At 38.0% G+C, this 27,112-nt stretch overlaps 1 protein-coding gene across 1 annotated transcript in view; it reads right to left on the bottom strand.

Annotated features, from left to right (window-relative positions):
• mylka (myosin, light chain kinase a) overlaps positions 1-27,112 on the bottom strand; it is a 63,056-nt gene extending 35,944 nt beyond the window's left edge. Inside the window, exons 1-9 of the mRNA XM_056755924.1 lie at positions 26,992-27,112; positions 16,018-16,174; positions 3,926-4,133; positions 3,371-3,416; positions 2,366-2,531; positions 1,800-1,965; positions 1,616-1,637; positions 495-997; positions 59-262 (exon numbers count right to left, since the gene is read on the bottom strand). Of these exons, the coding sequence (XP_056611902.1) occupies positions 59-262; positions 495-997; positions 1,616-1,637; positions 1,800-1,965; positions 2,366-2,531; positions 3,371-3,416; positions 3,926-4,133; positions 16,018-16,170 (1,468 nt within the window). The 5' untranslated portion in view covers positions 16,171-16,174; positions 26,992-27,112. The remainder of the gene's footprint in view (positions 1-58; positions 263-494; positions 998-1,615; positions 1,638-1,799; positions 1,966-2,365; positions 2,532-3,370; positions 3,417-3,925; positions 4,134-16,017; positions 16,175-26,991) is intronic.

Genomic DNA, 27,112 nt, shown 5'->3' with positions numbered 1-27,112 from the left:
TGGCCATGCTCTCTTATTCAATCTTATTTATTAAACTTCATGTGCAATCATCTCTCACTCTTGACTGTCAGACTCCAGTGGGCTGCGGTCTTTCCTCTTTTGTTGATGGCAGAGCAGCTATACAGTCCCGTGTCTGTAATGTGAGTGCTCCCCAGACACAGAAAGTGCAGACTGCCCTCTTGCCATGTACGGACGCCTGCTCTTTGGCTGACAGGAACTCCATCCTTCATCCAGCTCACTGAGGGTAGCGGTGACCCAGACACTGAGAGACCACAAACAGACAAACATAAATTACTTACATCTTCTTTTTGTGTGACCTTCTTCGCATTGGGGACTAGCTTTCATGGTCAAACTATAAGACACATCTAAGTTGAGGTGTAAAGGCTGTCCAGTGCATACTGTGATTAAAAGACTCAAATGAAACTCAAATTGACCAATCAGCATCTAGGATCATAACAAACAAAACTAATTCTGATAAGGTTAATGAGACTGACCTTGACAAGTGAACGTGACCTTTTCACCCTGCATGACCTCTTGGCTCTGTGGCTCTGAATCAAAACTAGGCGGAGTTTCAAAGACATCCATCCTGCTCACTCTGGCCGACGGGTGGGTGTCTCTGCTGGACTTTACTTGGGTGGGTTTCGGTGTCTGTCCTGGAGCGCTGAAGACATCTGTGTCTCTCTTTATGTCATGTGACTCTTTTATTCCCTTATTCGCACTCTTTATACTGACAACATTTGACATGTTTTGACCAATTTGCGATCTCCCATCGATGGCTTTATCGGGGGGTTGTAAAGCTATAGATGTTGTTGTTTTCGGACTATCTGTTCTGGTCACAGGTGAAATGTTTGACGTAGCACTAGTGGATGATGCTTTGGGTGTATCTGTGGTTACTGTCTGGATAAATGTGCTTGAAGGTTTCTGTTCAGCGTCCAGGAAGTTGGTACTGTGCTTGGTCAGAGAGGATTTAGACAGATCATGATACGATTTGGTCACACTGTTGAAAGACAGAACACATAAAAGAAATGTGCGTCAGTGTGCGTTTGACACAGATATCTTGTGCGCAGTGTGCGTTTTATCACAGATATCACAAAACATCCTTTCAAAACAATAGAACTCTGTGACTGGTGTTCTCAACATTTTTCACTTCAAGGCCCCCCCATTGTTTTCAACAATATTCAAAGTCCCCCCTTCCCACTCACAAAACCTCAAAATCTTTACCCATTAAAATATTTAGGAGCTTAATATTAACTGGAAAAATGGCCAAGTAATAAGATATAAAGATGTAAAATAGGTTTATTTTATTTCAAGGTTAATTTTGTCTTATTTGAAAATATTGGTCATCTTGAGGCCCCCTTGGAAGTCAACTGGGGCCCCCTTGTGGGGCCCCCTTGAAGTTATTACTACTTCATATACTTTTTTATCATTTATACCTTTTGGCATGGGTGCATCATCTTTTATAAATGTATAACAGAAAGGAGGTTTTTAAGTGCTGTGACAAATCATCATCCATGTTTATTAACCAGTTACTTTCAAATTTCATGTCTCTCACTAACGCTCATAAACTGCATACTTAATAATTCAAAAATGGCAATAATAGAAAGAATTTCCTTACATGGCTGCCTCAGTGTCTGTACCTACAACAGAACAACAAAAGAAAACATATCAGAAAAAAACACTGTGAATTTAGAATGAATGACTTAAAGCTCTAAGCTATTGGGCTAAACCGGATCATTTTGTGTTGATCACTTACAGTAAATGCTGTTGTAGTAATCCTGAAAGAAATGAGATTCTGTTACCTTGAACGATAAGTTCAGCGGTTGCAGAGGCTTTGCCAGCGCTGTTGGACACCAGGCAGGTGTAGATGGCGGCATCATCCGAGCACACTTGACAGATCTCCAGGAAATGCATTCCTGAGCGCTCAAACGTGTTATAGTGATCTGACATCTGGATCTTCTCTTCACCCTGACATGGGAAACACAGACAACACAAATTCACGCTGTTTACGCGGAACCTGTTCTACAAGGACACCGAAAGGGGTCATGCATTTTTAATATTCCTGTCTTGTGTTCTCATGATCCTTTTAATGTTCAGTTCAATGCAATTGAAATTCATTTCTATAGAGCTTTTCACAGGTTTGCATTGTTGCTTAGTAGCTTTACAGAAACCCATGACATCAGTAGAACAGAGACATAAGTAAAATAGGGTCTACGAAAAAACAGGAAAATAAGGAAATGTAATGGAATATGTAGCACAATAAAATATAAATTCATTTGGTCTTGGTCTGATTTTTTGGGGGCTTTGTTTGCACAACTACCTTCCTCTCTAACTAGAAATGATTTGCTTTCTAGGAAGCATCGCTCACCTTGTACCACTGCACCAGTGGCTGTGGCCGTCCTGTGATCTTGACTGAGAACTTGCCACTCTGTCCAATTTTGAGATACACACGTGAAGGTTTAGTCACAAACTTTGGGGGGCTTTCACCCCAGATACTGGGTCTGTTTTCTACTGCGGGAACACCCATTGAGCCACTGAGGAAAGAAAAGATAGAATATAAATAAAATTTAATTCATTCATAAGCTTTTATTGGAGAGCGAATGTTGATGTTTTCAACAACAGCACTTTTCTTTACCTGTCATGTTACATTCATATACCGTTTTCAAGATACAAAGTAAGAATATTTTATTTGGTGTGTAATAGGACCAGTGCTGGGTGTAACTAGTTAGTTACTAAGTAATAAGTTACTGTGACTTAATTACTTAGTAAGGGATTACTTTTATTTTGTCTGTAATTTAATTATAGTTACTTGCTATGTAATTAAACTAAATACTGTGTGTAATATATATGTGTGTGCAATAGTGGAATTGACATAAAAATTCTAAGTATAACTTTAAAATCCGTGCTTTAATGTATAATTCTCACATTTATAATACTTTGGTCAGTTAATAAAACTACTTTATATAGTTTTAATTATTTCCAAGTTGTAGTTGTAACCGATTTCCAAATTACGTTTTAGAGAACTGAGTTGGGCCGAGTACCAAAACAAACTTGTAGCCAATCAGCAGTAAGGTGCACAGGACAGACATTAGCCAAGCCCAGCACTGACGAAAGCGAAAGATGGGGGTAGGGGTGTGTTTGTTTTGGGGATTTGAACTTCAACAACGGCTATGAGAAATCGGACACCCCTTTTTAACTAATCAAGATGATATAGGACATAGAAAGTAATGAGTAATGAGTGATTAAATACTATTTGGAGAGTGTAATTTGTACAGTAATTTATTTACACTTTTGAATAAGTAACTAGTAATTAATGACTTTTTCAGAGTTACTTGCCAAAAAACTGACTAGGATTGCCCAGCATGTTTCTTACCCTATTCTACTGGAGGAGGGAAGATTGTATTTCTTTCCTGTGTTTCCTGTGGGGAATGGAAATAATTATGCATACGGTTTCAAATACATAGATATAAAGTACACACAGCCTTTATAAACACAGCAAACTCATTAGAAACATAAAAAGCAAAGTCTTTCTTTCGACCATAAACAGGCTGTGTTATGCTAGTTATGCTAGAAATACTTGCACGCCTCCATATGTTTGTGTTTTGTGATGGCGGAGGAAGTTTATTAAACATTTATTAGTCCATATCTGTTCTCAGACTGTGAAGACTTAAACAGCAGGAATATATTAATAATAAATTAAAATGTACATTGTTTATGTCAAATGTATATTCTCTGCTCCAAATGTAAGCAAAACGGCATGTGATCTACTTATTATTCACTGTAGCTATTATTCCTACAATAAATGTAGATGAGGATACAGCCAAAGGTCCATGTAGTTGAATGGATCTATCTATTGTTGTGCAATCTATCGATTATTCCATCATCTTAACATTGCCTCTGATCACCCACTCAAGGTCTGATGCTGTACCTTCAACAATGATCTCCACGGTAACCTGGCAGTTTCCAGCGTCATTGACCGCTTCGCAAGTGTAACGTCCACCATCATCATTCTGAACCTCCCGAACCAGTAAACTGAAGGTTCCACGTGCACTTTGTTCCATGGAGTAGCGATCGCTAGAGATCAACAGCTTCCCATTTCGAAACCAGCACACCTGGGGCTCTGGATGACCACGCACCTGACAGATATCACATGAAGACATGTAGAATTTACTATACAGATAACCAAACACATTCACCAAAGTTTGGTGCAACATTGTGGACATGACTAAAACTCAGTGAACAGGAACGCGAAAAGCGTTCATTATAAGTTACTCAGTGACTTATCATCAACATTACTTTGCCTATGAGAAGAAAATGACTTATCTCACTTATTTCCTTATGAACAACAGAAATTTTATACCAACAGCTCTCTATATTTATTCTTATAAATCCTAGTTTTACACTAGCTAAAAGGTTAAATTTTGTCAAATACACAAAGGGTTCTGTCAAAAACTCACGACGCTACATGGTTGAAGTTGAACTCAATGAGCTCTAAGAGAATTTTTGGATTATAATATACATTCAGTCAAAGGTTCTTTAAAGAACCATCCCTTTCTTACCTTTTTATAATCTAAAGAAACTTGTTTCACCACAAAGAACCTTTTTTTTTCTTTGGCTTTTGGATGTTAAAGGTTCTTTATGGAACTATTCAGACAAAAAAAAAGGTTCTTCTAGGGAATCGTGAAACATCTTTATTTTTAAGAGTGCATGTTCAAATTAAAATTCCATCCGTCTCTAAAAAACCTGATTATTCAGACTAATCAGATTATGTGATTGACAAAGCATGTTAGAACAATGTACAATTGTTACAAGAAGAAAATGATGATGATTGTTTTAATTCATTTCAACATATATCACATCCAAACAAAATGCATGACTTGAGGCATCTCATGTCTGTACAAATAGTGCACACATTTTAATACTTTAGTACAAAGATTTCTCATAATGCACTTACAATGCATTATTCCCAGGACAATGTGTATTCCTTTTGTATAGCATCCATCCAGACATTATGCTGAAAGCAATGATGCTGTAGTTTTTGTGAAATGTCTCCTGTTCACTTCAGTGATCTCTCTTGATCTGTTTTCTTCTTGTTCTACCAACCACATCTAACTAGGACACTGTATGGATCCCTTTCTTCACTCTTCAACTTCTCTTTCGCTGTGTTGTCAAACTCAAATTGTGTACACAATGGAAGAGAGCACCACAGTAAAATCAAGAGACACAATATTTTCTCCATTTGAAAACTAAGCAACGCATGATCACGTTTCATAGATTAACTTTAAATAATCAGAGGAAACCAATAACCGCTGCAAGCAAGCTGACACAGATTTCAGATTAAATATACAAATGTTTATGGCTCGATGGCTAGTAGACAACAGATTAAATCCAGATGGCCTTCCAAAAGTTCCAAGAAAGTTTAGAAAGAGTAGAAAAACAAGCTTTACCATAAAGGAATGGTTCCTTTGAGTCTGTCAGACTGGCCTCTCTTGCTCTCAGTCAAGCATTACCTCATGGGGACAGGTTCGCTTTAGTAGAGATTTGCCCAAAAACAGCAATATTTCCTCTACATTCTCTGTTAAATAACATCAGCAGCTCTGGTATTTCCTCAATGTCAGCTGCTGATTTTTTCTCAGATTCTCTCTCTCAGTTTGAAGCTTTTACTCTGAGACTTGTGGTCAGAAGCTCTGCCTCAAAAATCCAGCAGTACGCTCAACCAAAGCTAAGGACAGGAAAAACACAGTTTTTGTTGGCAGAAAAACTCTGCTTTTTACTTTTTTCTCCAACATTATACAAATCGCTCAAGTAGGGCTCAAAGCTCCAACATTTTTTACATTCTCAAAAAAGCAAAATTGATTATATTTAATAATCAATTTCTTCATGGATCTGTACGCAAGCGCCATAATACTAGGCATTGTGATACATTATTTTAATGATGATGCGTGCCTTCACAAACACTGACAGTTAAACAAAGTGCATTTGTGCATTTAAAATGGAATCCTAAAAAACGTAATCGATAAAACCTAAAATATACATAAACAAACAAAACCACATGCGCAGACTTTTCTAATCAATATCGTCTTTCACTAGACACGATTGGCAGTATTCAAAGTCCATTCTCCTCATCTTTTAATGAGGCCTTTTAACTGCTGCCCAGAACTCATTCCATTGAACATCAGACATGATGGGAGGCGTCTCCGAAGAGGTCTTAATGTAGAAGCCAAACCTAGATACCATGCAGAACATGACCATCTGGGAAGATGCTTTTTGAGGCTTTGCCATGTTTACAATTCTTTTGGACTGTGACTGTAATATAGTTTGATAATACGTAATGGCAATTACTTGTTTGTAATGTAACATAACGATAACCACTTTACACCAGTCTTAGTCAATTCTTGAGTCTGAATTAATGATTTTTCTGAATACACTCTTTAAATAGGTGCTTCAAAATGTTCTTTGATGCCATAGAACCTTTAAAAAGGTTCTTCATGATAATAAAAATAGAGGATTGTTTAAAGAACCTTTGACTGAATGGTTCTTTGTGGAACAAAAAATGGTTCTTCCATGGCAAGGGTGTATTTGAAACTGATGTTATGTATTAAGTTTCTCTGGGCTGACATGGAGTCAATATTGGGGATTGATTCTCATTGTGTTGCCTCCTACAAATAATGAATCTTAAATTAGTTTGATGTTTACAAATCAAGAGTGAAAAGGCACTGGAAAAACATCTAGTTAGATTTACAGTGCTTTTTGTGTTTATAAAAATGACTTTAAAAGTGAGAGCACCCTACAGGTCAACGTCTACACAATACACCATTCACATTCCTCTGGCTAGTGGGCCAAAACATCAGGCTGTGGTTTAAAAGGCTCATCCTGATGATTCTCTCTCTTTTTCTCTCCTGTTATCACTTTTTCCTGGCTTTACATTTGGTGTTAAAACCTGGCGAGGTCAAACACCTGAAAAACTGCAGTACAGTCGGTCCAAGAACTCCCAGAACTCATTTACACACACACTGATCACATTAACACATGCTGAACTCCAACAGAGTATATACCCCTATTGTGTGTAATGCTCATGTGCAAAATAAAACACGTATTTGTAAACGGCAGACACTATGATATTTGCATATTTGAACAGTCACAGGCTATGTGTGCAGTACACGTTTTTCTTTGGTTAATAGTGCTTTGCAGACGTTTGCATTCGGTGCATTCTTAGTGATTTAAGTTGTTGCCTACTTACATAAATGACATTTTTCCGCACCTCTTTTTTGCACAACTTCTTTCTTGGTATTATACCTAAAGATTGGCCTGAAATGAGTCAACCACTTTGGCTTCATTCCAACATCAACAGACATACTCAGCTGCTTTGATGTCTTCTACCAAGTTAAAGACTAACACAGTGTCTACAACGGACAAAAGACATTAGAAACGCAGTAGAATCCAATTTAAGTTACTATTTTTTACCGGAAGCATCGCACCTGTCGCGTCCGATGTTGACACGATGTAATATCTTCGTCTTTCTCTAACTTGGATTCATTTTTTCAGGTTTGGCACAGTAAATTCTAGGATTGCCTTGTTCATGAACGATGCTGGTTTAAAAGCATGCCTACTTTTTGAATCAGCCTTCTCATCTTCGCAAGAACTGACGTACTGAAGAAAAAGCCAAGGCTGTGACTTGAGGATTTGTAATCCTCAAGAATAGAGAAAGTGAGAGAAATGAACAGACAGAGAAAAAAATAAAAGGTTAAGCCGGGAGTATGTGGAAGTATCAGTTTCCACATCTGTCTTCAATAAGCTTCACTCCTGTCAGATTTTTAAAGTCTCCAAACCTTTCATCGCTCTAACAAAAAAGCGATGCAATTACCACTGTTTTCTAAGAAAAACATAACCATTTCTATTATTAATTCATAAGGTTAGTGTTTTGACCGAGGGGCAATCTTCCATCTCTCTGCTATAAACAAAACTGGGGTGATTTAAACTGCAATTCATTGACTGGCCACTAGAGACTGACTCCAAAACAGAGCAGAATTTCATTGAGACCCCATGTTAAAATGCCCAACTTTAGAGCAGATAAAACATGTTTACAGCCTGGTAAGAAAAGGATTTTGCTCTATATATATTTAATGGGCTCTAGCATGCGTGACTTCCGTGTTTCACGGTCAGAACCCTAGGCAGTTTCCAGTTGGGAAGACTGAAAGCATGGAAAAATTTTAAAATAGTTAAATTTAGCAGATGCTGTACATTGGTGCACACAGCAGTGATATATAGAAGAGCTGTTCTACCTTATTTTAAATGAAATCTTCATAAGTTAACATAAGTTAACGAAATAACATTACAATACGTTAGAACGCCACTTCCATATATCACTGCTCTGCGCCGCAATGTACAGCATCTGCTAAATTTAACTACGCAAAGCGGAGGGTCTAGTATCACACTGAAGGGGCTTATTTCACGATAACAGCCGGCTGCTTGTACATTATCCCGCTTATTACACGGCTACTTGCCGCATGAGAAAAAACTGGACATAAAATGTGAATTCGAAATACTTTCTTAGCTAATTTTTACCGAATGCAGACCTTCCACAAGAAAAAGCTGTTACTTTCAGTTTTAAGGTAAGAAATGACATTTAAATGTCACGAACAGGCAATTTGGTTGAATCATTTGTAAATATAATGTCATGTATGTTATTAAAAGACATACAGTTGAAAGAAAAAGTATGTGAACCCTTAGGGCTTACTTGGATTTCTTCATAAATTGGTCATAAAATGTGTTCTGATCTTCATCTAAGTCACAACAATAGAGAAACACAGTCTGCTTAAACTAATACCGCACAAACATTATACGTTTTCATGTTTTTATTGAACACAACATGTAAACATTCATAGTGCAGGGTGGAAAAAGTATGTGAACCTTTGGGTTTAATAACTGGTTGACCCTCCTTTGGCAGCAATAACCTCAACCAAACGTTTCCTGTAGTTGCAGATCAGACCTGCACAACGGTCAGGAGAAATTTTGGACCATTCCTCTTTACAAAAGTGTTTCAGTTCAGCAATATTCTTGATGTGAATCGCTCTCTTGAGGTAATGCTTTGGGTCGTTGTCCTGTTGCATCGTCCATCCTCTGTTAAGCTTCAGTTGGCGGACAGATGGTCTTAAGTTTTCCTGCAAAATGTCTTGATAAACTTTGGAATTCATTTTTCCATCGATGACAGTAATCCGTCCAGGGCCTGAGGCAGCAAAGCAGCCCCAAACCATGATGCCCCCTCCACCATATTTCACAGTTGGGATGAGGTTTTGATGTTGGTGTGCTGTGCCTTTTGTTCTCCACACATAGCGTTGTGTGTTCTTTCCAAACAACTCAATTTTGGTTTCATCTGTCCACAGAATGTTTTGCCAGTAGTGCTGTAGAACATCCAGGTGCTCTTTTGCAAAGTTCAAACGTGCTGCAATGTTTTTTTTGGACAGCAGTGGCTTCCTCCGTGGTGTCCTCCCATGAAGTCCATTCTTGTTCAATGTTTTCCTTATTGTAGATTTGTCAACAAAAATGTTAGCATGTGCCAGAGATTTCTGTAAGTGTTTAGCTGACACTCTAGGATTCTTCTTCACCTCATTGAGCATTCTGCGCTGTGCTCTTGCAGTCATCTTTACAGGACGACCACGCCTAGGGAGTGTAGCAACAGTGCTGAACTTTCTCCATTTGTAGACAATCTATCTTACCGTGGACACATGGACATCAAGGCTTTTAGATATACTTTTGTAGCCCTTTCCAGCTTAATGTAAGTCAATAATTCTTGATCGTAGGTCTTCTGAGAGCTCTTTTGTGCGAGGCATGGTTCACATCAGACAACGCTTCTTCAGAACAGCAAACTCAAAACTGGTGACCACAGGTTGGCTGACTCTTGGCTCCAATTAGCTCTTGGTGAAGTCATTAGCCTAGGGTTTCACATACTTTCTCCACCCTGCACTATGAATGTTTACATGTTGTGTTCAATAAAAACATGAAAACGTATAATGTTTGTGCGGTATTAGTTTAAGCAGACTGTGTTTCTCTATTGTTGTGACTTAGATGAAGATCAGAACACATTTTATGACCAATTGATGAAGAAATCCAAGTAAGCCCAAAGGGTTCACATACTTTTTCTTTCAACTGTATTTATATTGAATTTGTCAAAAAACCTGTCAAAATGACTTATCCGGGTTACCGTGTGTTATTATTTTTGAGAGGTTGTTATCTGGGAATAACAAACCTGAGAATGGCGTGACTGGCCAATCAGAATCAAGCATTCCAACAAGCCGTGTAAATGTACATGCACAGTTTTAACTAGCCCTGCTGGAAAATCCTTTCCTTAATATGGCAGCTGTGTTTTAGAACATGCTTTGTTTGACCTAATGACTTCATACCGTTTGAATCAATTTACTGTATAAAGTAAAATGCTTAAAAATGCTGTGCCATCTTCCAGGTGGAATAGAAACAGTTATTTTCACATTCCTAAACTAAAGTTCAAGAGGGCTGTATCATGATATATGGATGCTACTGTAGCTCTGTACCGTAAACATGTGCTGTTCTGTACCTGTGAGAGGACTATCTGATGTTTTATTGGCTAATCTTTTTCCTGACTAGACTGCTGCTCAGATGGGAACTGGGTCTCAAAAGGAGTTCCAAAGTTTAAAACACAAGCCAAACTCATATTTTCTCTCAGTGTTTTTCGGTCATATCTAGTGTATTATTTAGAGGCTTATCCACACCTGGACGATAATTGCGTGCATTTATCGTTGACGTTTAACGCCTCGTAACTATACAAAGGGCGCCAATGTGAGTGTGCACACCGCCGCGCGAAACGCTAGGCATAAAAGCATACTTTTTTTAAACGCCTCGTGCTTGTATTTTTTTTTGTTTGACTCGTTGCGTAAAAAACTGGCCAACCAATGAGATTGGTGTCTTTGTTCACGTGCCTGGAGCTGCTGAAGATTTGATGAAGAGGAAGGAAGAATTCTTCTTCATTGTGACAAGCGAGTGTCAGAAGCATAAAGTTGCTCAGCGCCACCTTGTGTGCCGAGGTATTTCTGTTTTTCGTGTCGGGGATGGAATATTCACGATTACTCGGCTCATCGCCAGTGAAAATCGCTTGGGTATGAACGTTCAAAAATGTCTCGAAAAACGCTGCTGATAAGCGAGTGCGATTATCGTCCCGGAGTGGACAAGCCTTTACACTCTTACTGTTGTGTTTTTGTAGAACACCCTTAAAAATAAAGGTGCTTCAAAAAGTTATTTGATGGCATAGAAGAACACTTTTTGTCTAAATGGTTCTATAAAGAAACTTCAACATCCAAAGAACCTTTCTGTCTAGCAAAAGGTTCTTTGTGTTGAAAATGGTTCTTCAGATTATAAAAAAGTATGCAAGAGATGGTTCTTAGTGTAACCAACTTAGTGTTCTTCTATGGCAACGCTGTGAATAACTTTTTAAGCACCTTTATTTTTAAGACTGTAGTTTGAACTTTGTTGTCTTTTCCTCTCTGTATAGAGAAACTGATAGTCTCAGACAACATGCTTATGGATCAGCAACAGTCATCTGATGCACACTGTATTGTACACATTTTTTGTCTGCATGACTTGTTGGAAGTTATGCCAGAAAAAAATACAAAGTGAACAAGACTATATGAAAAAACTCAAAAGTCCGACCATGTGATTTTTATAATTAGCCCATTACCTGCAAAGTGCACAATGTACAATTCTGACACCCTCATCTCATAGAACCAGAGAAACTTCTCTGCACCGAAACTCTAGTTTCATACTCCCTCATAAATGGAACATAAGCATGTGTGTGTGTGTGTTTACATTTATGCATTTGAAAAACGCTTTTATCTAATGCGATTTACATTGCATTGTACTATAAATTTGTTTCTGACTATTTGCAATCCCCTGGGATCGAACCCACGACCTTGGATATATCGTTTCCCATGATGCTATGCGTTGCGGCTTTAACATATAAGTGCTATAAAACTATACTCGTGGCGCATCCTTAACTGCCGAACACACCATTTCCCACGACTATACGCACAGTATTTCATTAATTAAGGGAACTGAACAAGTCTCTCAAGGCCCTATTTGGCCAACCAGCTTATTCCTGCTTGAAACGCATAATGTTACTGTGTGGTCATAGCAGTGCTCTAGTACTTGAGTCCGGGCTCGAGAAGTTTTGTTTTGGACTCGTTGGTATCTGCACTCGGACTTGTCTTTGACAAGTTCACTTTAGTTGGACTCTTGACCTTTCATTAAAGTAATTCTCTTTCCTCTTGAAGTAGGCTACTTTTTGTGATGGGTGTCAAACTGTAAAAAAATATGATAAATAATACTAAATGAACCCGGGGGGCACGGTGGCTTAGTGGTTAGCACATTCGCCTCATACCTCCAGGGTTGGGGGTTCGATTCCCGCTTCCGACTCCGTGTGTGTGGAGTTTGCATGTTCTCCCCGTGCCTCGGGGGTTTCCTCCGGGTACTCCGGTTTCCTCCCCTGGTCCAAAGACATGCATGGTAGGTTGATTGGCATCTCTGGAAAAATTGTCCGTAGGGTGTGAGTGCTTGAGTGAATGAGTGAGTGTGTGTGCCCTGCGATGGGTTGGCACTCCATCCAGGTGTATCCTGCCTTGATGCCCGATGACTCCTGAGATAGGCGCAGGCTCCCCGTGACCCGAGGTAATTCGGATAAGCGGTAGAAAATGGATGGATGGATGGATGGATACTAAATGAAATGATACTAAATTACTGATTTGAGTTTTCATATCCCTGATGTATCAGTTTCTAAAACGCTCATATTTGCAGGCAAAAAATCCTTATTTTCCCATACAGTGTAACACGACCGGAAATAATCCTGCCCACCCTCCCTGATCCAAAATGTATTATGGTGGCTTCGTAGAACTAGCTTATTGTGTGAGAACAGAAATCACAAGCTTTTTCTCTATATCACATGTGATTTGAGAGTCTTTCTTCCGATGACACTCTTTATTACTGTTGTGCCCTGTTTAATTAAGTTCTTGATCACCGCTTGTCTTCTGTCATTTATTTGTTTCCATGGTAATCCATTACTTTCACTTGTCCCTTATTTTATTCTCATTATCTTGCCTTTGCTGTACAGCCCTGTGTTTTCTTGTCAGTCATTGCTGACGTCCGTGGCTTTTAGTTAATCACCAGCATTTTAAATTGCTACACGTGTGTTTTCCAGCTCCCATCTTTCATTTCTAAATTACTAGAAAACGTCTCATGTGCCTCAGTATTGATTTGACAAGCCTCAATAAATACAAGCCAAGTGCAACAGGAAGCCTGGAGTCACATGACAAAGTTATTTTAATCCCTGTTTGTGCTCATTTTGCTTCTGACTTTCATGACACTGATCAGAAGAACAGCAAGCATAAGAACGCAAAATCGACAAACTTAGTATTCAGGTGCAATAGCACAGTAAAAAAATCCAACTTGAAAATGTTCTCCCTACAAAGACAAGTAAGTTACTTGGACATAGAATTTTAAGTTGAAGGAGTCAAACGATTGTTTTGCATATACGAAACAAAATTAGTCTAAAGATTAAAAACAAAGATTATTTTGTTGACTGCACTTAGATTCTCAAGTTCTTGGCCAAAATGCATGCAAAACCATGTGAACAAACAATATTGCAAGAGTTTTAAAGTTCCCAAGATGCCTTGCAGCATGTTCAATTCTGTGTTTCTCATTTGTTTTTCTTTCAAAGAGTAGTGTTTAAGTTCTTGCTGGCTAAATTTATGCTTTAATATTGTTGTTACTGCTATTTATCTGTTGAGTTGTTTTATTGAACGATGGCTTTTGATTGTTACCATGGTTGAGATTTGTGTGTTCAATGTTGAGATGTAAGTGCTTAAGTGGTAAATATCAGAAGCAATCGGTGCCTCTTCTTGAGGGGAAGCAGAAATTAAAAAAATACTGCTTTATATACACTCAACAAAAACTCTTAAAGCAGTTATTTGATCAAAGTTTTGGTCTGTTTGAGGCGGAAAACATACAATTGTGCGACAAATACATTTGTTTATATTTATATAACTAATCTATATTCTCTATTTATGTTCATCCACTCAAAAATATACTGTCCTTTTGATCATTAGGTAAACTTGACTATGTTGTGACAACTAATGATGTAAACCTTTTCAAGTTGGGTGGACTTCAATCTCTGTTCGATGAGTTCACCTTGCAGATAATGAGTACGCATAATAAGGGACTAATAAAGTATGCGTATTTGGCATGATGTCACAGGGAGCTCAGAGCCCGCCCCTTGTCCGGGTAGAGGGCCCGTATGTGCCCAGACTCGGGTGGCAAAAACTGTCTGGTGGTGGAATGACAAAAATGTAGAGAATGTCTATTTGTCTCCCGAGCTAAAAGGATGATCGTTGAGATCGGTTCTAGCAAACCACCTGGTTAGTTATCTGATTTGTGAGATTGTTCATGGAAAGCCAGCCGGGTTAGTTATTTGCAGGTGCTCCTCCCACACTTTCTTAATAAAACATAATTTAACTCAAAAACGTGTTTTTGATAAGATGACTTACTATTTTGAGTTGACTCTACTACTTTTTACAGTGTGTTGTAACATAAAAACCATAAAAATAAATCTAAATCCTGTGTGTTGTTTTTAGGTGACTTCGGAATAGCAATGTCAGATGAGAGCAATACCAGACATCGTCTATGTTCAGAATTAAAAAATGGATGTGAAATAGGCCAAAGTGCTAATATAGGAAGATGGAAGAGATCCTGTCAGACTTTCCACCGACAGCCATTAAAAATGCAGTCCAGTCTCAGCAGCTGTACCTGTGTTCAGGGCTTCCTGTGTCTGCTGGAATACTTAAGCTTGAGGAGCGATCTGAATTATTCCCCCATAAAAAACGTGTGTCATAATAAAGTACTAAAGGTAGCACTGAGTGATCAGAAATAAAACATCTTCATGGTTAACATTTGTTTCTTTACACGAAACAGCAGAGAAATCAAACCTCCCCTGTCCGGTGTTAGTCTGGCACCTGTGACATCCCTTAAAACAGTATTTGTAGTTAAATTTGCTTGTTAAACAAAAAAATTCTATCCCTTCTAATGATGTAAATACAGCCCTTTTCGCACGGGATTACCCGTGGACCTCGTGTGATTTAGAAATGACGTCCCCTCATCTGTATTTCATGTGTCGCATTAGCACGGGATACTGTAAGTGAAGCCTGTGATTTTACTCAAATTGACGAAGGATATGATGGCAAGGCGTTGCGTCTAGTTTGTATGGTGTACTATGATATGACCTATCTGTCACCATTTGAGACCCGCGTTCGGGGATCTTCCTCTGTCCGAATCGCGATCCTGCCAAATCACAGAGATGCCGATTCGCACGGGATTAAGATCACAGACAACCGCTGCAATTATTACAAATGACTAGAGGTCCCCACACTGTTACCGTTTAATGCTAAAATGATATTTTATGCAGTGCATTACGGAAATACACGGAAAATGTCTTCATATTAATACAATATATTGTTCCCTATTTTTACAGATTTTTTAGTGCACCTAAAACTACTCCCGTGCAAATAGGGCTTATGGGAGCTATTGTGATTTCCTGGTCACTTGACTTGGGTCCCTCTTTCATGATTCATAATTCTTCTCTTTGGCCTCGGACAGCACACACTCACCGATACAATGACAAGTGGCATTAGTTCCACTGTGTTTGGTTAATGGTGGCAGTCTAAAAACCACAAGGAAGTGTCAAAATCCATGACTTCTGTCCTCAGAACATAAAAATGTGCTTTATGAATGTTCACTAGACAAGTTATTATACAGTGTCAAGTTTAACAAAAAAGGATCTTGCATCATATTTCTTGATGCAATCAGCTGAAGACATGAGAGGAATTCTGCATATTTCTGTAATCTCAAAGTTCTCATCCAAAGAACAAAAGGGCATTTTAAGAATCAAATGTTACAGTATTTCATTGTGTCTCAAAGGATTAAAAAAATATTGACAATCTTGCTCACCTTGCCTTCGAGGCGTGCGATACGTCCCTGGCTGACTCGGGTATTACGCGGCGGGAGAGTAAAAACAGGGGGTTCTCTGCTGGAGAGACCTTGTCCCAGAGTAAGACTCGTCTTCGAGACATGAGAGCCAGTGGCAAACTGAACATCACCCATCACTCTGCAAACACAAGAACAGATAAATCATTGAGAACAATGGAGTTACTTGTCAATTTCACTCAACCTATTAAAAAGGTTACATATTCATTTTACTCCAAAACAACGCAGGTGAAATGGAATTTATCAAACTAGACGTAAATGTTTTTTACGTAGATTCCTCAGTGTCCCAATGTTTCGCGGATCAGCCCTACATTGAATTCATGCTCACAATATAGGGATTCACAGCATAGACAGAGCCAATGAAAACAAACACAAAACAAGATGCAAGACAACAATACTTCAAATAAAAGCCATGACAAACATTAAACAGGAAATTCAAACGAACAAAGAACATTCCCCTCCGGGTGGTCCTTTTTCCATGTTATTATTCAATCAAACCTAGACGGGACATTTAAAGAGGTCATATGACACGGCTACAACGAATATTATCGTCTGTTTTAGATGTATTACAATGTGTATACACGATTTAAGGTTAAAAAAACACTGTATTTTCAACATATCGTGCATGTTTGTATCTCCTCTTTGCCCCGCCTCTCTGAAACGTGCAGATTTTTGACAAAAACTCATCGCTCTGAAAAGCGAAGTTTGCTATGATTGGCGGGTTAACCAGTCCGTAGTGATTGGTCGAATACTGCAAGCATGTGATGGAAATCTAACGCTTCTTACCATATTTGGAACATCAGGTTCCTCTTCAGTTATACTGACAGGAACGCCCACCTTACTTGCGTATACATTTGGGCGGTCTTAGTCAAATCATACCACGAACTGACGTAGATTTGTGGGGGTGTGGTTACATGACAGGTCTGGGTGAGTATTCGCTTTTAGATAGAATACATCTTTAAATTTTAGCATTTTTTTGTATCTAATTCATGCATGGACAATTTATAACACACCAAAGACACAGAAATACACATATTCACGCCCTATGATCCCTTTAAATCATTTGCAGAATGTGATTTGCAGTGTTTTAATGATCAGAGCTCAACAATTGACATGGTACTCATGGGTGAAAGATTGTAAATTATGGGCAGGGGTCTTTCTCTGTCTCTGTCTCTGACAGTGTTTACTCTGTCACCCGCTAACGGTCATAATTATATTACATTCAACTTTACACTATAAGAACCTAAAAAAAAACACTGTTAGGTCATAATGACTTTCTCTGACAAGTAGGTGTAATGAAACTTTTTTCCAGTTTGGTCTTATGATGTTCAGCATTGTTCAACATATCCTCGCCTACTTCCAAGCTATTTAGAGATACACTATATGGACACAAGTATTGGGACTTGAAATGACTGTACTCCTGTGTACAAATCATTGATGGGTTTGGCTCAAAGGTGTTCAGCTTGGTTTGGGTCTTGGCTTTATGCAAACCTGTCAAGCTCACCAGACTGAATCAATGATTTCTTGTTGAACCGTGCTTTGTGCACAAGGGCAGTGTCATGCTGAAAGAGAAAAGGAACCTGCCCAAACTTTAATAAAAAAATTTGAAGCACACAGTTCTCTTGAATTTCATTACATACTGCAGAATTAAGATTTAAGCTTACGGAAATGACTAAAGCATCGAAGCGGCGTATATATCCAAAACCTTTCTCCATATAGTGTACTTGCATTCTTCACCAAAAATTATTGTGAGATTAATTTTAATAGACAGACATTCCAAAGTCAGGTCTAACACATATTTAAGTTTTCATTACTCGTCAGATTATTATCTGCTTCAGGGGATGATGTTTAAATCGTTTTTAAAATCCTTGACATTCACCCACAGTTTAGCACCATATATGTCCATGTTTTAGGACTCCAGTGGAGCTGTGTCCTTCATAAAAAACCTGAAGATCACAAGACACCGTCTTTAAATGATACCCTTAGTTAGATGAAATCACTGATTTTTTATCAAAAAAATATATTATTTACAATATATTAACATAGCAAGTAATGAATGAAAAGATTTGTTATTCGATTTTTGTACACATTTATGATGCAAAATGAAATACGCAGCTATGCAAATGCTAAAAACTGCAGGGAAATGTCAAAGATGGAAAATACCTTTTGTTTCAGAAGGAGTCTTTTAAGTAGTACACAGTACGCGCTGCCATATTCTATACCTTTAAAGGCATCCATAAAAAATACACCCTTTCAAAGAAGGTCAAAGATTCCTTCACTATCAAGAACTTTACCTGATTTATTAGCAGAGAGCAATAAGATCTTGGCTGAAATATGCTTCCTTTGACCTTTGGGTCAAAATGTAGCCATATGGAAACCTACATACGGACATGTGTACTTGAATACTTCACACACACGCAAGTGCAAACCCATTAAATTACAGCACTTGAAAACAACCAATTCTCCTGCCGCGAGGGGTCAAGAGAGGCTGAATCAATCCTCACCATGCGTTAGTCATTCTCTCATCTGGGTCTGCCGTGAGGATGGTTTATAACTTTGATTAAAGAGCTCAAATGTGATGCATGCGAGGCATGCAGTCGGACTGGATGGGTAAATACAGCTGGATGTTCGATGGGCGCTTCTTTCCATTTCTCCTCCCATGCCGACTGCAGACGCTTTTCCGCCCCTTGCCACAGCACATGGGCCTGTGTTGTTTGCTATTCGTGGTTGACTGATACTGTGAACTCAACCGCAGAACTCTTCGACTAGTTCAAAGTGATTTTTCCTTCCTGTAAATTCAGCATTGTAGTTATATTAATGATTCACTTTTATGAGCCAGGTTGAAGCTTTGAACACAGTTACTGCATAATTCAAAGGTTTCCCTTACGTTATTGGTTGGCTCGGCTGCATAAGGGCGATTCATATTTTGCGTCTTTTCCACGTACATATTCGTTATTTTAAATGTAGACACGCAGGGAGGCACGCGCAAATAGAGGGTGACGTGTTTGAGACGTGCATGCAGTGCACCGCACACATTTTTCCTAGACACGTCGGAAGTTCAAGTTTCCGGATTGCCGCGTGCACAACGAGTCATTTGAAGAGAGAAAGCGGGGCGGCTCACATTTTTCGCCCAGTTTTAGATGTGAAATGTGAATTGAGCCATAGTGGCCATAGCTTTTGAAAGTTTGATTATAAATGAGATGTATTGACCTATTGAATTGATTTACAGAATTTTTTATATTTTTTTTATATTTGGTCAAACCGTCTAAATACAGAACAACAAGGAAAATTTACTGAAAACAGAGATAACTTAATTTTTATTTTACTGAATATTTCATTTTGTATATTTCATTGTAATTTCAGATACATTTTTTTTTACAGTGTATGTTAACGTTAGAAACTGTATTTATATCACAAACTTGAGCTCGCAAAAAACTTTTTTTAAAGGATTTCTTTAAAAGTCTATTTTTTTATTTTGTCAAACCATCTAAAGACAGAACAACAAGGAAAATTTACTGAAAACAGAGAAAAACAATTATTTAACTGAATATTTCATTTTTGTTGTAATTTCAGATTTTTTTTACAGTGTACGTTAAAACTGTATTTATATCACAAACTTGAGCTCGTAAACAATTTTTTTTAAAGGATTTCTTTAAAAGTCAATTTTTTTATTTTGTCAAACCGTCAAATTACAGAACAATACCGTAAATGTACTGAAACCAGGGGAAACCTCGTTTTACAAAAATGTATTTTATAGAATATTTCTGGCACCCCAGCTGCCAGAAAGTGTTGTTTTTGTTTCTTCAGGATTTTTTTTCTTTTAACAGTGTACGTTAGAAACAGTATTTGTATAACAGACTTGACATTTGTTACATGAGCTCGCAGAATTTCTCGCTAATTATTTTACCGGATTTTGTTTAAGCATATTTTTTACATTTAGTCAAACCGTCAAATTACAGTAAATTTAATGAATTTTCATATTACTGGTGCTTCAGATGCCACTTTTTTTGTACGTTTAAAACTGCATTTTATGACAGACTTGACATTAGTTACATGAGCTGTGAATTTATTAAAGTCAATCATTCTAGCAGCATGACAAACCCATAAATTAGGGAAATGGTGCAGAGATCCACATGTTTAGATGTCCTGCTGTGCATTGCTAGTTCATTAAAAACAAACTACAAGAACATGCATTAAAACTCCTGCAAAACAGATGATGTGAAGAACAGAGATCAGTGTATTTTGTTTTACAAATTGTTGTCACAATCCAGCTTGTGGCCCATGCTATATGTGGACTTTTAGTTGGTTTTGGTTATGTCCAGTTTCCTGTCATCCATGTTTGTAGTTCTTTGTAGTGTCTTTGTTTATTGCTTCCCCATTGGTACATTTTGGGGTGAATTACAGTATTTATTTTAGCACATTTTGTATGTCATAACCTGCAACATAATGTGCATCTCTTTGAAAGAGTGTACAGTTGAAAGAAAAAGTATGTGAACCCTTTGGGCTTACTTGGATTTCTTCATAAATTGGTCATAAAATGTGTTCTGATCTTCATCTAAGTCACAACAATAGAGAAACACAGTCTGCTTAAACTAATACCGCACAAACATTATACGTTTTCATGTTTTTATTGAACACAACATGTAAACATTCATAGTGCAGGGTGGAAAAAGTATGTGAACCTTTGGGTTTAATAACTGGTTGACGCTCCTTTGGCAGCAATAACCTCAACCAAACGTTTCCTATACTTGCAGATCAGACCTGTACAACGGTCAGGAGAAGTATTGGACCATTCCTCTTTACAAAAGTGTTTCAGTTCAGCAATACTCTTGGGATGTCTGGTGTGAATCGCTCTCTTGAGGTCATGCCACAGCGTCTCAATCGGGTTGAGGTCAGGACTCTGACTGGGCCACTCCAGAAGGCGTATTTTCTTCTGTTGAAGCCATTCTGTTGTTGATTTACTTCTATGCTTTGGGTCGTTGTCCTGTTGCATCGTCCATCCTCTGTTAAGCTTCAGTTGGCAGACAGATGGTCTTAAGTTTTCCTGCAAAATGTCTTGATAAACTTTGGAATTCATTTTTCCATCGATGACAGTAATCCGTCCAGGGCCTGAGGCAGCAAAGCAGCCCCAAACCATGATGCCCCCTCCACCATATTTCACAGTTGGGATGAGGTTTTGATGTTGGTGTGCTGTGCCTTTTGTTCTCCACACATAGCGTTGTGTGTTCTTTCCAAACAACTCAATTTTGGTTTCATCTGTCCACAGAATGTTTTGCCAGTAGTGCTGTAGAACATCCAGGTGCTCTTTTGCAAAGTTCAAACGTGCTGCAATGTTTTTTTTGGACAGCAGTGGCTTCCTCCGTGGTGTCCTCCCATGAAGTCCATTCTTGTTCAATGTTTTCCTTATTGTAGATTTGTCAACAAAAATGTTAGCATGTGCCAGAGATTTCTGTAAGTGTTTAGCTGACACTCTAGGATTCTTCTTCACCTCATTGAGCATTCTGCGCTGTGCTCTTGCAGTCATCTTTACAGGACGACCACGCCTAGGGAGTGTAGCAACAGTGCTGAACTTTCTCCATTTGTAGACAATCTATCTTACCGTGGACACATGGACATCAAGGCTTTTAGATATACTTTTGTAGCCCTTTCCAGCTTAATGTAAGTCAATAATTCTTGATCGTAGGTCTTCTGAGAGCTCTTTTGTGCGAGGCATGGTTCACATCAGACAACGCTTCTTCAGAACAGCAAACTCAAAACTGGTGACCACAGGTTGGCTGACTCTTGGCTCCAATTAGCTCTTGGTGAAGTCATTAGCCTAGGGTTTCACATACTTTCTCCACCCTGCACTATGAATGTTTACATGTTGTGTTCAATAAAAACATGAAAACGTATAATGTTTGTGCGGTATTAGTTTAAGCAGACTGTGTTTCTCTATTGTTGTGACTTAGATGAAGATCAGAACACATTTTATGACCAATTTAGGAAGAAATCCAAGTAAGCCCAAAGGGTTCACATACTTTTTCTTTCAACTGTAGGTGCAGATCTACGGCAAAATAAGCTGCTATTACATTTGATGGTGACAAAACATAATATGAACTCCCACTCAGGCAAACAACACACTGGAAAATAAAACGCCAAATAAGGGGAGGTTGATTTGCATGTGCATATTGTAAACATGCCTTTCTTTTGAAATAATAATGTGCTAGCAGCACGACTGCAGTCAGGCATGTTTTTGTTTCTGTATGTATGTTGGAGCATAGATTGCATAAAAAGAGCGTTATCAGATTAACTCTACATAGTACAGCTGTGCTGTTTAAAATGGCTCAGTGTCAATAATGACCTGATTCAGCAAACACAAATGAACGATATTATCTGCACTATGAGGACAAACTTTCCGGAGGGTGTTTCATAAACCCTGAAAATCTAAAGACTAGAAATCTCTTTGAATGCTGTATTGAATATTTTAACATTCAGTCCTGGCTGAAAGGCGGGTAAATAAATGTTAGCCCACCAGTTACACATTTGTGCAGTTAAGTGCTGATGACTTTATCTGAATTCAGCGTTCACCTGGTTCCTGGTTGCACAGGTGTGTCTATTGATGATGAATTGTGGCTTTAGTGTTGTGTCTCTAGCAATGAGGTCCTGGAGAGAGCTGCCCATTTGGGTTCCTTCATCTCAATGGCAGTTGGTTGAGATACATGATGTAACTTTCGGGGTACTGAACTTTTTCACTCTTTCACATGCAGCTATCACCTGTAAGCTGGCTCTTTGACTATTCACTCTGGAGCCAGAGAACTGTTATGTCCTGAAAAAGCTAATGGCACCACAAAAAATGCTGCCAAAAGGACAGAAAGACCTTAACCTATTGCTCTCTACTCTCTCACTCTCTTTCAAAAGTTTAATAACAATTGTTTTACATTTTAAATATGCACCAACATTCCTTAATGTACAACATGACCCTTCAAATCCCACAAAAACAAATTGAGGCAGCTGAGGCACCCAACTGTAGCGTAAAATGTTCTTCATGTTTTTCTTGTACATTTGCAGTCTTTTTCTAGAATTTTCCTGTAATTTACCGTACTTCGAAAATAGATTGTGTAAAAATCCAGTTAGAAAAAAATCAGATTTTTACTGGGGAACCAGAAATATACTGTAAAATATTTTTTTTCCAGAAAAAGGAAAGTTTTTTCATGTTTTGATTTGTAAATTTACAGTCGTTTTTCTGATTGGTCAGTTCTTTACCGTATTTCAAAAATATGTGAAAAATCCTGTAGTTCAGTTGTTAGAGGGTGGCATTTGCAATGCCAAGGTCATGGGTTCGATCGCAGGGATAGCACTTACTCAGAATCAAATGTATAGTATAATGCTATGCAAGTCGTTTAGGATATAAACTCTATAAAAAACAGTAAAATTCCATATTTGGACATTATACGCGAAAAATCTTTATTACAATTACAGTTTAAGTGTTCAAAATGCCACATTATCACATATAGTTATACAAACTAAGATGTTTTCCATGACATGCACTCCAGGCTGGTCTTTTCAACCCAAAAAGTGTATGAACCTACTCTAAATCTATTTTATTATGGTGTTTACATGCTCGACTGGTCATTTACCTCCAAGAGCTGCGTTCATATAAGGAAAACTATTCAAAGACAGGTGTACTCATGTGCACCTCAGGTTAAAGACCTCGGCAGGATGATGTCACCATGAAAGAATGAGGGAACACAAACACACGCTGTTCCTGTACGAAAAATACAGAAGATACGGAAATGCTTTTCTTGGTCATGAAACCACTTAGTTTAACATTCATGAGTGTAATACAAGATTAGATACACACATGGTTACAGATTAAAATGATAGGCGTAAAAACAAATACTGGGTCAAGGCAAGTGCAAAACAATACTCAAAGCATGTACATTTTGCTAAAAATCTTAATTCCCACTATAATGCACTTGATGGTGAACTTAAAATGCTCTATTTTCACACACTAATTTGTCCTTAAAGACGGGGTAACATGCTATTTCATGCATTCTGACTTTACACTGTTAAAGGTGCTTAACATTGTCAACTTCCTAAAAATCGAGTTTGATGCATGACGTACCATTTCTTTGTTCGATACACTCCCCCAGCAATCCAACTTTTTTCAGAATGTTTTTTATAAGTCTGGATCCCTGTTTCGTAACAGGGATCCTATTCCTCCTATTGGCCATTCTATCTGAAAAGCACATTCACTCTAATCCACTGAGCGAAAGACCATGCCCACACGCTGGCGAGAGAGAAAGAGCACGTCCATCAATGCCACTTCACTCGGGTGACGGAAGTTTAGCTGTGTTTCATTGCATTTCAGTGATGGATGTTATATAAACGGCGGATATAACTCTGGATTTGGAGATCGCTTGAAACTGATAAATGGCACTGTCCCAGTGTTAAAAGATGCCGGACATGAACTGCACACGGTAAGTCAAACTAAGTCATTTGTGTGGGTTTTGTTGGCGTGAACTTGCATAATGTAAACAAATGTAAACAACACAAAGGGATAATGCGACGATGTGTTGTGTGTTTGTGAGTAGTTACGTCCCCCTCCCTGCCTTCAGCAGCTCGTATTTTTCTGGAAATAATCGTACAGCTGTGTCTCTCTTTTATAAATTTGATCAAACTAAATACTCTTCAAAGATACCACGTATGCAATACTACTGTTTAGGTACTCAAGATTAATATTAGATTGGCAGAAACTGCCTGTGTTAACTCATCTTAATACACAAAAGATAAGCTTAGCTTAACAATATACATGGCGTACAGTATAGTGTGGGGTTTTGCCTCAGGTAACTAAACGCAATTAAGCTCAAAATACTTAATCCTGTCAGAAAACACACTCTGCCGGTCAGGCGTCTTGTTAAACGTAATTTCAACCAGCTGCATAAACACTTTGTATAGATTAGTGCGCATGTAACAAGAGGGGAGCAATTGTGTTCTTTCATCCACTCACGGGATTCTGAACAAACACTGATAAGACACCAAAGAGCAAACCACTGTCCACTGGTCATACCACCTCTAAAAACACAAAACTAGAAAAAACAAAAGCGTCTAACCTGGATATGAGCATTGAAACACTGAATCTAACACATGTGGAGGGTGGAAACAGGAAGGGGGAGTAACCTCCCCTAAAACTGTGATCAAACCAGTCATAAAAAAGATTAAACTGATTTACACTCCTATAAAGCCTTCGGCTGGAACCGAAACAAGCTTTTACAGACTCAAGTCGTAGGAGGACCTTTAAATTCTTGAAATACCTTATTTAGAAAGCCATGTGCTGATGTTTAAAGAACCCAGAAATAAATGTATTAAACACTAATCTGAACGATCTACAGTATAATGAAACATCAAAAACTTCCATCCAAACCACTGTAAACATCAAGCCCTATACTGTCAAAAGCAAGTTGCTTAACCCATTGTTCTGCAAAGAACCAATAAAGAATTATTTACATTTACATTATTTTCCTATAAACAGACATTTTCTGGTCTTTGTCTGTAATTTGACCTTTTTTATAATATTTTCAAAAATAAACAGCAACAAATAATCCTGTGAAAACAACTAAAATTTTCCTGGCAGCTGGTGCACTAGAAATAATGTAAAATTACATTTTATGACCGCTTTTTTACAAATACATGAAAAATTTGTTAAAAAACGATGCTTTTTTTACAGTGAGGATGAAAGAACCTTATCACACCACCCTCTAATATCCTTTATCCTCATGGGCATTTATAAAATGCAGTCAATGGAGACACTTTTCCTGTTCAGGGAATGAGACCACAGCCTTTGGATCAAAGAGACCGGAAAAGTGTCACTTTACTGTGATTGGGATCATAGCGTGGAGTAAAACAAATGTAGCATCCTTGTATTTCATTAAAAATAAAACTTTCTTTAAACTTGTAAATTATTATTTGAACACTTAAAGGGACAGTTCACCCCAAAATGAAGATTCTGTCATCCATTACTCACTTTCAAGTTGTTCCAAATGTGTATACATTTGTTTGTTTTAATGAAAACAGAGAAAGATATTTGGAAGAATGTTTATATCTTAACAGATCTCACCCCCCATTGACTGCCAAAGTAGGAAAAATTATTTTATAGTTGTTTTGTTCTGTTGAACACACAAAAAAAGATATTTTGAAGAATGTAGGACACCAAACAGTTCCGGGGCACTTTTAACTACCATTGTATTTTTTTCTACCTTGGGTGTCAATGGGGGGCAAAATATGTGTGGTTATAAGCATTCTTCCAAATATCTTTCTCCCTGTTCATCAGAACAAATATGTTTATACAGCTTTGGAACAACACGAAGAAGAATAATTAATGACAGAATTTAAATACTAAAGTATCCCTTTAAGTCACAAATACTGTTATATCAGAAAAAATAACAAAGCAAGTCGCATCTACAAACAAATGATTCTAGAACTTTACAATGGTTAGAACTTGAAATAGATTATAAATGTATTTATTGGATGTATTAAGTCAGTTCCCCTAAAATACACAGGTGTAATTCATCATAGTAACTATATTATAGTTATTTTGGATAACCATAAAATGTCACAAGACCTTTAGTCTTCATTTTGAACAGTATACAGTATCTGTATTTTATCATTTTAATCTTTTTTGTAAAAAGCTTGAGATTTTTTTCTTAAAAGTATGACATGCTTTTTTTACCATTTAAAACAATAGCACTAGGCAATAGTCAAACATTGATACATTTGGTGTATAGTGTGTATGATTCGTGAGATGAGAGTTCAGAATAAGTTCTCCATCTTCAATTAGAATAACTTTCGATGTGTGACTCACATATCAAACAGATAACCTACATAAAGTCTAAATTATAGATATTATGATTTACAAACTATTTGCGCATGAACGTGAAGACGAACCTCGAGCAAACTCACCCAGACTGCAGTGTTGAAGATGGTCTGCTGCACGTCTGTCATTCACAGGAGTGCAGCTGGACGCGCTGCTGAGTATCTCCAGACCGGCTGTCCTCGCTCTGATCCGCTCCGAGTGTTTTCC

Source organism: Triplophysa dalaica, chromosome 8 (genome assembly GCF_015846415.1).
Source record: "Triplophysa dalaica isolate WHDGS20190420 chromosome 8, ASM1584641v1, whole genome shotgun sequence".
Lineage (NCBI taxonomy): Eukaryota > Metazoa > Chordata > Actinopteri > Cypriniformes > Nemacheilidae > Triplophysa > Triplophysa dalaica.
Note: the sequence above shows the minus strand (reverse complement) of the source record. Positions and strands in the feature narration are given on the sequence as shown.